Genomic DNA, 18,506 nt, shown 5'->3' with positions numbered 1-18,506 from the left:
ATTACTCATCATTAATTTCATTTTGTTAGGTATATAAGTTTTGGTAAGCTTTAGGTAAGACTTTGCTTTATTTACAGCTAGATTCCCAAACAGAACTGTACTTGGCATATGGTACATATGCAATAACCATTTATTAAATGAATACTAAATGAATCTTCGCTTTCCTCAAAGCCAAAACCTAAGCATCATTCTTATCTCCTATTTGTTTCTGATTTCCCATAGATCCTATCAGACATCAGTCCCACCAATTTTCCTTCTAAAATATTTTCTTGAATCCATTTCCTTCTTTTTACTAGCAATGTTTTAGTTCAGGATCTTATCATCCAGTTCCCCTCTCCTAGGAAATATGCATTTAAAAATTTACTCTCTCATTCTTCAGATCTGAGCAGTTATCTTCTGGTTTTGTTTTTTTTTTTTGGTACTGGGGATTGAACTCAGGGGTAACTCAACCACTGAGCCACGTCCCCAGCCCTATTTTGTATTTTATTTAGACAGGGCCTCAAAGAATTGCTTAGTGCCTCACTTTTGCTAAGACTTTCTTTGAACTCAAGATCCTCCTGTCTCAGTCTCTGGAACTGCTGGGATTACAGGCATGCAGCACTGTGCCTGGCTATCTGCTGCTTTTTACATTTCACCAGCACCTGCACTGAAACGTTTTTAATTTTTGAAAGAAAACTGCTGTTTATCGAACCTCAACCCTAGGAAACTATTGCCTATATTTGTTCCTACTCATACTTCCTAAGAAATTGCTCTAAAACATCATTCTGCAATTTCCCAATATTCTTTTTCCCCCAATAATTTTTCGTATTTAAATGGATACAACATAATTTACCAATTTAACTGTTTTAATGTGGGCTCAATGTTGTTTTAATGTTGTTCAGTTCAGTGGTATTAAATGGTATGGAACCATCATCATCATCATATATCTCCAAAACTCCTTTAACCTTGCAAAAACTGAAATTCTATACCCATTAAACAATGCTACACCCCTCCCTTTCTCCCAACCCCTGGCAACTACTATCCTACTTTGTCCTTTGTCCTAATTTTGATTACTCTAAATACTTCATGTATGTATGACTTTTATTTCACTTTGTATAATGATCATTCATGTTGCAGCAATATGCAGAACTTTCTTCCTTTTTAATATGCTTTTATACAGATATACATTGTGCTTATTCATTCATCTGTTGAGGGACCCTTGAGTTGCTACTCTGTTTTAGCTACTGTAAATAATACTGGTATGAATATGGGTTTACAAATATCTAAGATCCTACTTTTAATTCTTTTGTGTATAAAATCATTAGTAGAATTGCTGGATTATATGGCACTTGTAGTTTTCATTTTTTGAGGAACTGCCACATTGTTTTTCACAGCTGACATATCCTTTTACTTTCCCACCAACAGTAGACCAGGGTTCCAAATCTTCTACACAATTGCCAACACTGCTATTTTCTGCTTTTTCTTTTCTTAATAGTAGTATTCTAATGAGTTTGAGGTGGTATCTCACTGTAATTCTGAATTGCATTTACCTAAGGAAGAAAAATGTTGAGCATTTTTCATGTGCTTATTAGACATTTGTCTACCTGCTTTTGAGAAATGTCTAGTCAAGTCCTTTGTCTATTGAAAAAACAATTTAATTGACAAATATTGTATTTATTTATAGGGTATAATATGTTTTGACATATATATTATGGAATAATTAAATTAAGCTATATTCAGGAACTCAGTACTTATTTGAAAATTACTTTTAACAATTTTGAAATACACATTATTAGCTGTAATCAGCATGCTATGAAATAGCTCTCAAAAACATATTCTTCCTAACTGAACATTATACCCTCTTACCAACCCTCCACCCTTTTTAAAAACATTTTTTAGATGTTGATAGATTTATATGTGGTGCTGAGAACTGAACCTGGTGCTTCACACATGCTAGGCAAGCACTGTACCACTGAGCCACAACCCCAGTACAACCCTCCACTTCTTACCCCACATCCCCTAGCCTCTGCTAACCACCACTCTACTCTCTCTCTACTTGTAGGAGTTTAACTTTTAGTTTCTACATATAATGAGGATTGTGAAGTGTTTATTTATACCTGGCTTATTTCACTTAGTTTTATGTCCTCCAAGTTCATTCATGAGGCAAATGATAACAGTTTTCTTCATTTTTAAGACTGAAGAGTATTCCATTGTGTATATATACACATTTTCTTTACCCACTCAATAATGGATAAGTCATTCCTTATCTTGGCTACAATGACATGGTAGGTAATGCAGACATCTCTTTCACATTCTGATTTCAAATTCTTTGGATATATGCTTAGAAGGAGGATTGCTTGATCATATGCACTTCTGTTTACAGTTTTTTAAGCAACCTCCACACACAGTTTTCCACAATGGCTATACTAATTTATATTCTCACTGAACAAGTTATTAGGGTTCCTTTTTATTCCAACAACACTTGTAAAGTACTTTAATTTGGATCTAGAATACCCGCCAAAAGACCAGGTCTTAAAGGCTTGGTCCCCAACTCGGTGCTCTTGGGAGCTAATGGAAACTTTTAAGAGGGGAGATGGAATGGTAGTCCATGACAAGGATGGTGCCCTTAAGGATACTGTGGAATCCCACAACACCCACCCCTTTCTCTTTCGTTTCCTTGCCAGGAGGTGAATAGCTGTGCTCCACCATGTGATCCCCATCATGATGTGCTGCACTGCCACAGGACCAAAAGGGTCCAATCAACCATAGACTGAAACTCATGAAACCATAAGCCAAAATAAACCTCTAAGTTGATTATCTCAGTTTGTTACACTAATGGAAAGCTAATACAATTTTCTTCTTTTTGATAAAGCTGTTCTAACAGGGGTGATTTCTTATTTTGATTTAAAATTTTCATTTCCTGAATGGTTAGCAATGTTGAACATTTTTTTTTATGTCTGTTGGTCATTTATATGTCTTCCTTTGAGAAATTTTTATTCCAGTCCATTAGGCAATGACTATTTTTAATTGAGTTATTTGTTTTCTTGCTACTGCACTGAGTTCCATATACATTGTAGATATTAATTCCTTACTATATGTATAGTTTGTTAATATTTTCTCTCAACGTGTAGCTTGTCTCTTTACTTTGGCATCTGTTTCCTTTGCTGTGTAGATGCTTTTTAGTTTGATGCAATTCTACTTATTTATTTTCACATTTGTGTTTTGGGGGTCAAATCTGAAATATTGCCCAGACCAATGCTATGGAGATTTCCCTATATGATTTATTAAAATAATTTTAAATGTTAGATTTTGTGTTTATATTTTTCATCCATTTTGAGTTGATTTTTGTATATGTTATAAGCATGTAATTTCATCTTTCATTCTGAAGATACTGTCCTTTTCCTGTTGTGTGTTCTTGCCACTTTGTTGAAAATCGATTGAACCTTGTAAATTTATGGGTTCACTTTCAGGCTCTCTATTTTGTTCCACTGTCCTATGTGTTTGTTTAAATGCCAGTTCCCCATGCTATTTTAAATATAATAGCTTTGTAATACATTTTGAAATCAGGTAGTGTGTTGTGTCCAGCTCAAGTCATTTTGTTCATGTCTGCTTGGTTATTTTGAGTCTTCTATAGTAAGAATTTTAGCATTTTTAGAAATTCCTTTGAAAAACATCAAAACAGGAATTTTGATACAGAGAGCACTGAATGTATAGATCACTTTGAGTAGTATGGACATTTTAACAATATTAATTCTTCTAATCCATGAACATGGAATCATTTATTTCTACCTTCTTCAACTTCTTTCAACAATGTTTTATAGTTTTCACTGTACAGATTTTCCACCTTCTTGGTTAAAATTTTAAGCATAACGCACACACATACAGAACTATTATAAATGGAATATTTTAATTATTTCTTTGGTATACAGAAATGCTATTAATTTTATTGTTGATTTTTTATCCTGAAACTTTATTGAATTCATTTATTAGTTCTCACAGTTTTATTTTAAATGGAATCTTTAACTTTTCCTATATACAAGATCATGTCTTCAGCAAACAGAGGTAATTATACTTTTTCTTTTTATCTATGTGGATACAGTTTCTTTCTCTTGCCTAACTACTCTGGCTACAGCTTCCAGTACTATGCTGAATAAAGTAGTGTGTTCCAGATTTTAAAGCAAACACTTGCAACTTTTCAACATTGAGTATGATGTTAGCTGTGGGCAAACTATACCTGATCTTTATTTTGTTGCGGTAATTCCTTCTATACCTAATTTGTTGAGAGTTTCCTTTTCATAAGAAAGTATAGTAAATTTTGTTAAATTATTTCTATGTATCTAGTGACATGACCATGTTTCTTGCCCTTCATTCTGTTAATGAAGTATTATAATTATTGACTTCAGTATGTGTAACCATTCTTATATTACAGGGAGATATTCCACTCAACCATGGTGAATAATGATCCTTTTAAAGTGCTACTGAGTTTGGTTTACTAGTACTTTCGTGAGAATCTCTCCATTTATGTTCATCAGGGATACTGGTCTATAATTTTCTTTTCTTACTGTGTCCTTGTCTGGCATCAAGGTAATGGTAGAATTGTATAATGAATTTGGAAGTATTCTATCATTATTGTTGTTTTAAAAGAGTTTAAGAACTAGTGGTAGTTCTTTAAATGTTCGTAGAATTCAGTACTGGAACCTGTTTTTTATTATGGGAAAAATTTTATTACTGATTCTATCTCTTTACTCTTTATTTTTCTATTCAGATTTTCCATTTCTTCATGACTCAGTCTTGGTAGGATGTGTACTTCTAGGAATTTACCTATTTCTTCTAGTCTATCTAATTTATTAGTACAGTGGACCTCCTTTACCTGCAAGGGATATGTTCTAAGATCCGCAGTGGATGCTTGAAACTTTAAGTAGTACCAAATGATGTACATAAACTGTATTTTTCCCTATATTCTCATAACTCAAATTTAATGCCTTTTCCATCTGAACTAAATAAACACTCATCAGACACTGTGGGCATAACTTTTACAGTTTGAGGTGTGACAACAAAGCTCACAGGAATTTCTTTTTCCTTTTTCACAGTTTAATGGAAGAGTCATTTGTTTAAAAAATATTTTTTATTAGTTGTTGATGGACTTTTATTTCATTCATTTATTTATATGTGGTACGAGAATTGAACCCAGTGCCTCACATATGCTAGGCAGGCATTCTATCACTGAGCCACAACTACAGCCCTGCAAGAGTCATTCTTACTGTAGATCTTAACAACCACAGCATACAAATTTCTTCTTTCCTTATTAAGTCAAGAACTCTTACCTTTTTCCCCAAAGGAAATACTTTACAGCTTCTCTTAGTCTCTTAGTTCAATGTGGTCTAAAGTATAGAGTGTAAATTTAATGCTTCGTCAGTGATTTTTGACTTGGATGATCTGAAAGTGGGATTTTGAATTCCCTTACTATTACTGTAGTATAGTCTGTTTCTCCCCTCAATTTTGTTAATATCTGCCTTACGTATTTAGGTACTCTGATGCTGGGTGCATATATATTCATATTCTTTTAAAATCATGGTGATAACTTTTCATAGTGCATAGTAGGAGTTCATTAAGTACTTTTTATTTTTATATATGGATTTTTTTAACTGATGTTATTTGCAGTATTCCAATACTGCATCTGAACCCAGAGCCCTGCTCATGTTAGACAAGCACTCTACCACTGAGATCCACCCCCATCTTTCAATTAATAGTTTGTTATTGGTGGCACTGGGGATTAAACTCAAGGGTATTGTAGCACTCTGCTATACCCCCTGGCCTTTTCAGATTTTATTTTGAGACAGGTTCCTTCTAAGTTGCTAACAGTCTCATAAAGTTGCTATGGCTAGCCTCGAACTTGAGATCCTTCCTTCTGCCTCTGCCTTCTGAGTTGTTGGATTGTGTGTGCCACCAGACCCAGCTTAAATGATTCTTAAATTAAAAAAAAAAAAAAAAATGGGAATGTCTATATTTGTTTTACCATCCCCTTATATCCAAGGTCAGAGTTAGTTATGGAATTACTACCTGTAGGCATAGAACAAAATTAAGATATTACCTTTTAATGTCCTACAGGCCTACACAGACAGACAGACACACAGGCACAGCATACATAGCATGTTCAATCTTATCTGCCTCATTGTTTTGTTTCTGCAGCACCCTTATGTGTACTGCTGTCACTGAAATTTTTATACCATGCCATGGCTATCAATCTACAGATTTATCACCCTCAACTCTGAGCACCTTCGTAATGGTACAGTGCTATTCATCTTAATTATTCAGTGCAGACATATCTGGCTCATAGAAGGTACTCTAATTCAGTGAGTTAAAGGATTTACAGAATGAATTCTAATAAATGTACTCAACTATAAAGTCAGCAAAAAAAAAAAAAACCTTTGTTAACCTGACAGTTCTAAGTAAAAATCATTTCAAACAATCAATCTGAATTCTGTCTGTTGAAATATGAAACTAACAGAACATGAAAGAACACATTAGCAATAACCTTGCATGGAAAGTTTCTGCCTTCAGGAATTTACTGAGGTTTTATTCATGCTACATTAACTTTACCAATGCATGATTGTGGCAGATAAAAAAGAATAGGAAGTGGGCAAGTGGGTGGAGGATATATGCCTTCTGTTCAATGAAAAGTAGGCTTACCTCTTCTGACTGTTCCCGGGTCTGTGCAGGTGAAGATCTTCTTCCCACAGTAAGTCGATGACAGGGATAAGAGAGCCCTGATTCAGCAAGACACATCTATGGAAAGTAGAATACATCACTGATAAACAAAATGTGGCCATGCTTCACAAAAGACTTTTACTCTTTAACATTATTTTTGAAGGCAGATTAGAAAGCTTATTCTGGTAGCCTAAGTATAGATTACATTACCAAGAAGACTTTGGAAATTTGAAGTTTCTCCACATGAGATGCTATGGTAGCCAAGGATAATGTTCATGAGATGTTAAGCAGGGCTCCAGAAAACTCTAACAAGTCAAAAATAAGGCAAATCACACATACCTCCTGCCACCAGTGTATGTCTGCTACTTTTCTGATTAGCAGAATAATACCTTAGTTTCATAATTCTCAGGGTAGTAAGGATACCTCAAGAACATCTGCTAAAGGCATTTTTTGTTTGTTTTTAATTAAGATACATTTAAAAATTTTACATGTTTCAGTATTAGCATACCTTAAGGAAAATAAAAAATGAAAGTATAATTTGAAAAAAAAAAGTCTAATACAAGCAAACTTACATGCCAACAATTCACTGATGATAATTTTAGGTAACATTATAACAGTAGTATAGTGCATATTGTATATGGTATATTCTGTGCCAGGCATTTTATTCTCATGTTATTTTAATAACTTGTCTATCGACAGGTTATTTATATTTCATGTCATTTTCTAATACATACAAAAATTTAAACAATATTAAAGGTTGGGGTGTAGTTCAATGGCAGAATGAATGCTGAGTGTATGTGTGTGAGGCCTTGGGTTCAGTCTTTAGCACCAGAAACAATGAAAATATTAAACAGTCCAAAGAGGGTGTTTTTCTTGGTATAGACAAAATGGCACACACATGTTCTTAGGTAATAATGATGTAAATAAAATTTTGTTTTATTATTAGGAATAAAACAGGGTATCTAGCACACTGAAAATGTCATTTGGTAATATTTTGAGAAGGTATGAATTACACTGATATACGACAAAATCAAGTAAATTCATAGAGAATAGCAAAAGAGTGAGTTAGGTATAAATAGAATTCAAACAGGTTTAATCAAGCTAATTATCTTAAGACAACTATTGGAATGGAAAATAGAAATTTCACATAACTCTCCAGGTATTTTCAATCATGTGACTTGTGCACTGTTGTATAGATTATACCATAAAAAAATCATGTGTTTGTTTTTCTTTTAGTCTGGTTAGAGGTTTCTGTTTTCTTGCCTTTGCATCAAAAGATTTTGACATACTTTATAAAGACCAGAAGACTTACTAAATAATAAAAAAGTGCAAAACTGCATCAGTGGTGGGGATTGAACTGAGGGCTTTGATGCTTGCAAGGCAAGTACTCTACCAACTAAGCTATATCCCCAGCCCTCAACATTTTTATTCAATCATGTACAACAACATAATTGTCACAACTGAGTCAACTTAATTCACTTTACCACAAGCAAAACCCAAATCTAAGTTAGATAAAAAGCATAGGCTAAATTTCAACATGTTACCTTCATAACAGTCTTCATTTGAAAAAAGTCTATTTTTCTTACTCTGAAATCCTTTTGTAATAAAACAGCAATGAAATGATAGTAAATGTAAGAGAAATTAGGAAAACTACCCCATTCACAATAGCATCGAAAAAAATAAAATACTTGGGAATCAATCTCACAAAAGAGGTGAAAGACCTCTACAATGAGAACTACAGAACACTAAAGAAAGAAATTCAAGAAAACCTTAGAAGATGGAAAGATCTCCCATGTTCCTGGATAGGCAGAATTAATATCGTCAAAATGGCTATACTACCTAAAGTGTTATACAGATTCAATGCAATTCCAATTAAAGTCCCAATGATGTACCTTGCAGAAATAGAGCAAGCAATTATGAAATTCATCTGGAAGAATAAAAAACCTAGAATAGCTAAAGCAATCCTCAGTAGCAAGAGCGAAGCAGGGGGTATTGCAATACCAGATCTTCAACTCTACTACAAAGCAATAGTAACAAAAACGGCATGGTATTGGTACCAAAATAGACAGGTAGATCAATGGTACAGAATAGAGGACATGGACACAAACCCAAATAAATACAATTTTCTCATACTAGACAAAGGTTCCAACAATATGCAATGGAGAAAAGATAGCCTCTTCAACAAATGGTGCTGGGAAAACTGGAAAACCATATGCAATAGAATGAAATTAAACCCCTATCTCTCACCCTACACAAAACTCAACTCAAAATGGATCAAGGACCTTGGAATCAGACCAGAGACCCTGCATCTTATAGAAGAAAAAGTAGGTCCAAATCTTCAACTTGTTGGCTCAGGATCAGATTTCCTTAACAGGACACCCATAGCACAAGAAATAAAAGCAAGAATCAACAACTGGGATAGATTCAAACTTAAAAGCTTTCTCTCAGCAAAGGAAACTATCAGAAATGTGAAGAGAGAGCCTACAGAGTGGGAGAATATCTTTGCCAACCATACCTCAGATAGAGCGCTAATTTCCAGAATCTATAAAGAACTCAAAAAACTCTACGCGAAGAATACAAATAATCCAATCAACAAATGGGCTAAGGAAATGAACAGACACTTCACAGAAGAAGATGTACAAGTAATCAACAGATATATGAAAAAATGTTCAACATCCCTAGTAATAAGGGAAATGCAAATCAAAACTACCCTAAGATTTCATCTCACCCCAATTAGAATGGCGATTATCAAGAATACAAGCAACAATAGGTGTTGGCGAGGATGTGGTGAAAAAGGAACACTCATACATTGCTGGTGGGGTTGCAAATTAGTGCAGCCACTCTGGAAAGCAGTGTGGAGATTCCTCAGAAAGCTTGGAATGGAAACACCATTTGACCCAGCTATCCCACTCCTTGGCCTATACCCAAAGGACTTAAAATCAGCATACTACAGAGATACAGCCACATCAATGTTCATTGCTGCTCAATTCACCATAGCCAGATTGTGGAACCAACCTAGATGCCCTTCAGTTGATGAATGGATAAAGAAACTGTGGCATATTTATACAATGGAATATTACTCCACAATTAAGAATGATAAAATTATGGCATTTGTAGGCAAATGGTCGAAATTGGAGAATATCATGCTAAGTGAGATAAGCCAATCTCAAAAAACTAAAGGTCGAATGATCTCGCTGATAAGTGGATGAGGACATATAATGGGGGGTGGGAGGGGCTGGCATTAGGTTTAGGGTTAGGTTTAGAGTTAGGCTAAGGACAGCGGCAAGAATGAAGGAAAGAAGGACTGTGTAGAGGGAAAAGAGGGGTGGGAGGGGTGGGGGGAGGGGAAAAATAAAATAAACATCATTACCCTATGTAAATGTAAAAAATATAAATTAAAAAAAAATGATAGTAAATGTCACTGACAATCAGAAGCAATGTGATATAATGGAAAGAGATCTGGACCAGAAGCCAGAAGATCTTGATTCAAGTACTGCCTACCCTCCTGATCTTAGGAAAATCATTTCTCTTTTCTAGTCCACAGATTTCTTATTTATTGATTGAGGCGAGTAGTTTCTGCCCTGAATACCTCACTGGACTACTTCCCCTGCCCCCAAAGGACTAAATGTAATAAGGTAAGTAAAAGCTGGCTTTGAAACTGTACAGTATTAGGCAGAAGATCTGTTATAATTCTAATGATCAGTATTTTTAGGTCTTCTACTGTGCTGGTCTTTCAATGCAGCTTAATCATGTATCGGTTAAAAAGAAAAGATGAATATTTGAAGGAGTTGGAGGAAAACATTAAAAATACACAGTACTATAAGTGGGTTCTTCAATGGGTTTGCCTCCAGTTACCAACATGAACTTTCCCCATACATACTACTAATTATTACTGAAGACAAGAGGAGAAAAGATACTAGCTATTTCTCCTTCATCTATAAGTGATGCAGTAGGCCGCTGCATCACTCCTGTTTTTTTGGATTCTGGGCTAAAGAAATTAAAGTGCCTAGAATTTCTAAGTTACTAGTTGTCCAGCACTGATTTAAAAAAAAGGCACAGTGTCTATCTTAAGGGAACATCAATACCAGTTGGCAAGATAAGACATGCACATTAGAGGAGGTACAGAAAAAGAAATAGAAGTTGAGTAAGGCAGTCTCTTTCTGTAGGACTAGGGATTCATTGGAAAGAACACTAATTACTCAGAAAGTGATATCAAAAAGTCAGGGCTAAATTAAATGTTTACTTGGGACTTACAAGTAGCTTAAACTTACATATGTGATATGAAGTCAACAAAGCCCAGTCCAGTTTGGATAAATCACTCAATTTCCCAAAGACTATGGGTAAAATCACTTAGAATTTCTGTACCTCAGTTTCTTACATAGAAAATGGCATAATATAGTCTGCTGTTTATTTACAAAAGAGACTAATATAATCTATATAATCACAGAGTTGTTATGAAGATTGAATGAGATAATGTATGTGAAATTGAGTGATTAAGCAATCATAAAGTATCAACACTATTATGTTGGGGGTATTTATTTTGTAACAAATTAGAAAAAGGAAAGAGGAACTGAAAATTTGTTTGATTTTATAGCTGAAGATTACAATTTAAAAGTGTAGATTTAAATACCATATTTTGGTGGTTAATTGATCTATGTATCATGGTTACCTTTTTTTTTTTTGTGATTATCTTTTAATCACAAGATTGTTTTAACCAAACAGAATGAAGGACTGTGACCAATTTTCAAAACCTATTTTGAGTTTACTTAGTTTTTCTCTGGTCTCATTAGACTGTAATTCTCTGACTTTCTATTATCACTGAAGCAAAGATTCAAAATAGTCTCACAAGCCAGTGATGGTAGTGCACACCTGTACTGCCAGAGACTTGGGAGTCTGAGGCAGGAGGAACACAAGTTCAAGACCAGCCTCAGCAACTTAGCTAGACCCTAAGCAACTCAGTGAGACTTTACCTCAAAGTAAATAAAAATGACTGCTGATGTGGCTCAATGGTTAAGTGCCCAGGGTTCAATCCCTGGTATTAAAAAAAAAAAAAAAATTGCAATACCAGAACTTCAACTATACTACAAAGCAACAGTAACAAAAACGGCATGGTATTGGCACCAAAACAGACAGGTAGATCAATGGTACAGCATAGAGGACACAGACACAAACCCTAATAAATACAGTTTTCTCATCTAGACAAAGTAATGTTCCTGATAAAACTTAACTTTAATCCCAGCAACTCCAGAGGCTGAGGCAAGAGGATGGTAAGTTCAATCAAGTTCAGCCACAACAATGTAGTGAGAGCCTGTCTCAAAATTAAAAATAAAAAGGACTGGGGATGTAGCTCAGTTTGAAAGCACTCCTAGGTTCAATTCCCAGTACCAAACACACACACACACACACACACACACACACACACACACACATTTTACAAATCGATTTTTTAAAGATATACATATGGTAAAGCTATAGTATCAGAGTTGTTCAGTTGTATTAGTAGACATGTCACATACAGAGTAAGGATCCTGTAGGCTGCTTTACCCTATGTAAATGTATGATTACACAAATGGTATGCGTCTACTTCATGTACAAACAGAGAAACAAGTTGTAAACCATTTGTTTACAATAAAAAAATTAAAAAAAAAAAAGACTGAACTCAAAGGCAAACTATGGACTTTGGGCAACAATGAGATGGCAATGTAGATTCATCAGCTGTAAGGAATGTATCACTCTGGTGGGAACATTGATAATGGGCAGGCTATGCATGGAGACAGGGAGGGGTAGAAGGGAAATCTCTATACCTTGTTCTCAATTTTACTATAACCTAAAATTGCTCTAAAAAATAAAGTCTGATTAAAAGTAAAAAAAAAAGAACATTACTGAAAGAAAGTTGTTTTATTTTTTAAAAAAATCTATCTCAAGCTTGACATTTTCCTAACAAGGCACCACCATAACTAATTCAATCCAGTCTTGGGAATGCTACTGGGCATTAGCATTGAATATAATCATCATAATACTATGAAGGTATGAAAGTATGACTGAGCATTGCTATGTTGAGGTGTAATTGACCTACAATCCACTGTACCTATTTTGAAAGGTATAATTCGAAAAGTTTAAACATATATATACACCCATGAAACCACTCAATATGTTTTTTAAATCTGAATAATAATTTCTAGTATTAAGACGTCATAAATAAAATACTTGGGAATCAATCTAACAAAAGAGGTGAAAGACCTCTACAATGAGAACTACAGAACACTAAAGAAAGAAATGAAAGAAAACCTTAGAAGATGGAAAGATCTCCCATGTTCTTGGGTAGGCAGAACTAATATTGTCAAAATGGTCATACTACCGAAAGTGTTATACAAATTCAATGCAATTCTAACTAAAATTCCAATGACGTCCATCATAGGAATAGAGAAAGAAATCATGAAATTCATCTGGAAGAATAAGAGACCCAGAATAGCCAAAGCAATCCTGAGCAGGAAGAGTGAAGCAGGGGCTATTACAATACCAGAACTTCAACTATACTACAAAGCAATAGTGACAAAAATGGCATGGTATTGGCATCAAAATAAGTAGGTAGACCAATGGTACAGAATAGAGGTCACAGACAGAAACCCACATAAATACAGTTATCTCATACTAGACAAGGATATACAATGAAGAAAAGATAGCCTCTTCAACAAATGGTGCTGGTAAAACAGGAAATCCACATGCAGCAAAATGAAAATTAAACCCCTATCTCTCACCCTGCACAAAACTCAACTCAAAATGGATCAAAGGACCTAGGAATTAGAGCAGAGACCCTGCACCTAACAGAAGAAAAAGTAGGTCCAAATCTTCATCATGTTGGCTTAGAACCAGACTTCCTTAATATAACCCCCAAAGCACAAGAAAAAAAAGCAGAAATCAATAATTGGGATAGATTCAAATTAAAAAGTTTTCTCAGCAAAGGAAACAATAAACAACGTGAAAAGAGCTTACAGAGTGGGAGAAAATTTTTTCCACACACACTTCAAAAAGAGCACTAATCTCCAGAATCTATAAAGAACTTAAAAAACTTTACACCAAGAATACAAATAACCCAATCAACAAATGGGCTGAGGAAATGAATAGACACTTCACAGAAGAGGACCTACAAGCAAAACAGATATATGAAAACATGTTCAACATCTCTAGTAATAAGAGAAAATGCAAATCAAAACCACCCTAAGATTCCATCTCACCCCAATTAGAATGGCAATTATCAAGAATACAAGCAATAGGTGTTGGAGAGGATGTGGGGAAAAAGGTACACTCATACATTGCTGGTGGAATTGCAAATTGGTGCAGCCACTCTGGAAAGCAGTATGGAGACTCCTTAAAAAGAAGAATGGAACCACCATTTGACCCAGTTATCCCACTCCTTGGCCTATACCCAAAGGACTTAAAATCAGCATACTACAGTGACACAGTCACATCGATGTTTATAGCAGCTCAATTCACAATAGCTAGATTGTGGAATCAACCTACATGCCCTTCAATAGATGAATGGATAAAGAAACTATGACATATATACACAATGGAATATTATTTAGCCATAAAGAATAATAAAAGTACAGCATTTGCAGATAAATGGAGTTGGAGAATATCATGCTAAGTGAAATAAACCAATCCCAAAAAACCAAAGGTTGAATGATTTCTCTAATAAGTGGTTGATGATACATAATGTGGGGAGGTAAGGGAAGAATGGAAGAAGGATGTTGTGTAGATGGAAATGAGGGTGGGTAGGGGGCAGGGGAAGAAAAGATAATAGAATGAGACAAACATCATTACCCTATGTACATGTATGAAGATGCAAATGGTATGACTCTACTTCGTGTACAATTGGAGAAACAATAGTTATACTCCATTTGTGTACAATGAATAAAAATTTTAAAAAGAGCTCGTAATAATTATTGGTATTAGGAGAAGTGCTTATGCATTACCCCACTTAATTCTCATAATAACCCTGCTCACAGGCATTACTGTAATACCCATTTTAAAGATGAGGTAAGTAAGTCTTCCACAGATGAAGAATCTTGCCCAAGGCACAAAGGTACTGAGAGGTGAGCCAAAATGAATATCAGGCAGTTTCATTTCAAAGTCAGTTAAAAAGTATCCAACAATTATTAAGGCCCTACTATATTCTGCCCTGTGGTCTGGTAAACAACAATTATTTTCTTTGGCTTAATTAAAATAGCTACTCCTGGAGACCATCATTTGCCAGGTACTATATAGTATATATTTAACATAATATGTCTACCATATGTGAGAACTCTGCAAATTAAAGATTATGATATAAAGATCACAAAATAGGCTTAGAGATGTAGAGTAACTTGTCCAATATAAATTAGCTACTAAGTAGCAATCCAGATTTAACCCCAAAGGCCATGGGGTTTTCTTCAACATCACCTTTCTAACACAAAACCTTGTTTTGTTTTATTTTGTGGTGCTAGGCATTGAACCCAGGGGCTTGTGTATGTGAGGCAAGCACTCTACTAACCGAGCAATATCCCCAGTGCCACAAAACCTTTTATGGGTAGAGATCCTTAAAGATGACTGCTGGATCACTCCTTTAAAATTTTCAGATGTTCACTGTTCAGCTGGACAGATTACTGACATAGTTTAAAGGTGAACTCAGTCATGAAGTTGAAATTCCATTTACTGCCAACCAGAGTGCAAATCAAAAAAGCTTATTTATTTTTATTCACAATCCAGGCTTTTTTTTTTTTTTTTTAATGTGCTAGAAGTCACAGAGCTTTAAATTTGTGGCAGGTTGAAGCAAGCTTATTAAGAATGCTACTTACCAAGTGCACACCCACTTGTCTGGGCTAGCCCACTGCCACATTCTTGTAGCAGGGTTAAATAGCAGTTTAGACACCTCATAAGAAAGCATACTGTTAAAAAGGAAATGACTAAGAATATTCTGGAACCAATGGAACAGTAGGAGATGAGCAGGTCAAGATTAATTATGTACAAAACTTGTGTAAATAGCTCAAAAAATGGTGTTTGCAGCCTTGCCTTGCTATATTCTCAATTGATTTGGCAAGTTGGTAAGGTTGAATGAAATAAGCACCAACAGTAACAAATGGTAGTTTTTTTGCTACATATGTAAGCACAAATGCTACTATGCAAACAAGCAGAGTTGGAAGAAACAAGGATGACCATTATAGACAGTCATTTTAGACTCTTAAGATATTAGAGTTGGAAGGGTCCTCATTCATTAATTGCTAGTATTCTAACGAGGAGACAACAAATCATGAAAGTCTTAGCTAAGTCAAATGAAGCTGCCACACCTTCCTTTGCCAAGCATCCTCTGCCCCATTCCAAACCAGTAATGAGAATTTCCAGAGAGAAAATATCAGCAAGTCTATTCTCGAACCATTCCCAAAAGATTTCAAATGAGGGATAGTTTCTCTCCACACAAAAATCTAGTTTAATTTCTCCACTTATGTGCAAGGTAAGATTGTCCCCAAATCTCACATCTACCTAATAACAGAGTGAGCATGTTTTTTCTTGACTCCTAATCAAGAACTGTGTGCCAAATATTTTCCAAAAAATATTTTCTAAAAGATATTATAGCTAGTTGCAAAATAAAAAATAAGTATCTTGGTTGAATTATCTCAAATTTTCTTAAAAATTTTTGGAAATATATATGAAAATAATTAAAAAATGTTCCTGACTTGTATTTTTTTTGTTTCATTCTTTTAATTTGACAGGATTTTTTAAACCACACAGAATGCCTGATTCACATTAAAACTGCCCACATTTATGTGTTCCCACATTTGTCCAACCTTGAGTATTAAATCAAAAAGAGGTTACTCGGAATGGGGATATAGCCCAGTTAGTAGAGTGCTTGTCTCGCCTTGGGTTCAATCCCCAGTACCGCAAAAAAAAAAAAAAAAAAAAAAAAAAAAGATGTTACTCAACACACCAAGTTTTGTTGTTGTTGTTTTAAATCTTCTATTGCATTTTAGTTCACCAAACCAAATTATACCATAGGGAAGCATAACAAAATTAGCAAAATTTCTAAACAGATAAACTTTTGTTAACCAGACATATAGACATCATAATATTCTTGGACTTCATTACTTATTGATTCCAGTAAGCACACCAGAAGTTCTGAAGCACTTCATAGTACCAGAAAATTTCTAAAGAGCATTAAGTTATAAAACAAGAACAACAGCCCTATTAGACCAGCCTGACACTGCCTAGTGGCATGATTTCTCTCACATGTATTTAGAGAAAATATCAGGTTTGCCCATAGAAAAGTACTAGCCTCAGGAAGGTGGGCAAGTTGCAACTTTAAATCAAAGAAGTCATTTCCGTTGAATCGAATGTTCTGTTTTGCCACACTGCCCCTGGCGATGAGATTGCGTACCTGTAATTCCAGATACTCAAGAGGCTGAGGCAGTAGGATCACCAAGTTTGAGGCCAGTTTGAGCTAATTAGAGAAACCCTTGCTAAATAAAATAAAATAAAATGGGCTGGGGATTTAGTTTAGATGCAGAATGCTACTGGGTTCAATCCCTAGTTCACAGTCGGGTGGTGGGGGATAGGTGGGATCTGTTATAAAGTCAACTACTGCACAGAGGCCAATAATCTATATTGTGAATTAAAATAGCTCTTGTTTCTCATTTCTTCCCTCTATTGCTTTATGGAATTTAATTGCTTCTGAGCACCCTCTGGTGGAGGGCAGAAAAGGTAAAGAACATAATAAATAGTATTGCTTCTAATCAGTAAAACTGATTAGGGGAAAAAGAAATCTGGAACATGCGCATGTTTCTTTTGACTCTTCTTCCCCCTACTACTTAATACTTTAGAGCTAGTGATGAATAAATTATACTAACAATATAGTTGCTCAGAGTCTATAATTTGGTAATTAAAAACACTTAAAAAGTTCTTATATATGTCTGGCACTTGGATCCAGCAACCTGGTCTTGGAGTCTGGCTTTTGTTAATTTCATTTCCCAGGGAAGTTGCATGACCTCATAAAATCTTGGAGTCATCATCTGAGAAACAGGAATATCTTTTTTGATACCAATAAATGTTGGTAAGTGAAACTGCCTAGCATAGTGGACTTAATTTATTTTGTTAACTTAAAAAAAACCATATATACACAAAACACTTTACCTTTGCATCCTTGACAAAAGAAGGATTACCATACAGATATTTTCAGTTGCAAGGCCTAATTGTTTCTGTCTTTAAGAGTCTAAGCTTAGGTAACAGTGCGGTATCATTTAAGTGTTTTATATAAGTTTACATCAACTACACTTAATTAGTATGTGTTCTGAAACATACAGAGCAGCCAAATATATTAATCTTTTTCAAATCCAAGATATTCAAAGGATGTTCACCAATATTTAGTAAAACATTTTCTTTCTAACAAAGTACATTTGAATTTTTAAGGGATTCTTATTTCTTCTAACATAACACTCTCATAAGTGCCACCCAGCAGAATGTGTTTCTTTAGATATATTGTAGCTCAGAATGCTTGGAAGAGACCATCACTACCTGCATATGACTGAAATCTTAAAAGGGATAAATTACAAAGTGATGTCCAAAGTAGAACATTCCACAGGTTTCCCATTCAATTCTTGAGATGAACTTAACCAAAACTGAAAGAAAACAACAGTCTGTCAGGTGCAAAGGAAAGAGGTGTCTTGTCTGTTGAGGTAACTTTAGGAGACCAGTTAAGCCTACTGAGAACATTCAGTTTCAAAACACTTAACTAGACACTTCTTTTCTGTTGCCAGTATTAAAGCAAAACAAATATTGTTCTTCTATGT

General features: G+C 34.8%; 1 protein-coding gene across 1 annotated transcript in view; it reads right to left on the bottom strand.

Moving 5' to 3' along the window:
- The window catches only part of Faf1 (Fas associated factor 1), a 459,649-nt gene that overhangs the window by 167,606 nt on the left and 273,537 nt on the right, over nucleotides 1-18,506 (bottom strand). The window contains exon 9 of the mRNA XM_047554623.1: nucleotides 6,670-6,765. Within this exon, the coding sequence (XP_047410579.1) occupies nucleotides 6,670-6,765 (96 nt within the window). The remainder of the gene's footprint in view (nucleotides 1-6,669; nucleotides 6,766-18,506) is intronic.

This window comes from Sciurus carolinensis, chromosome 1, assembly GCF_902686445.1.
Source record: "Sciurus carolinensis chromosome 1, mSciCar1.2, whole genome shotgun sequence".
NCBI lineage: Eukaryota > Metazoa > Chordata > Mammalia > Rodentia > Sciuridae > Sciurus > Sciurus carolinensis.
This window is presented reverse-complemented; position numbering and strand designations above follow the sequence as displayed.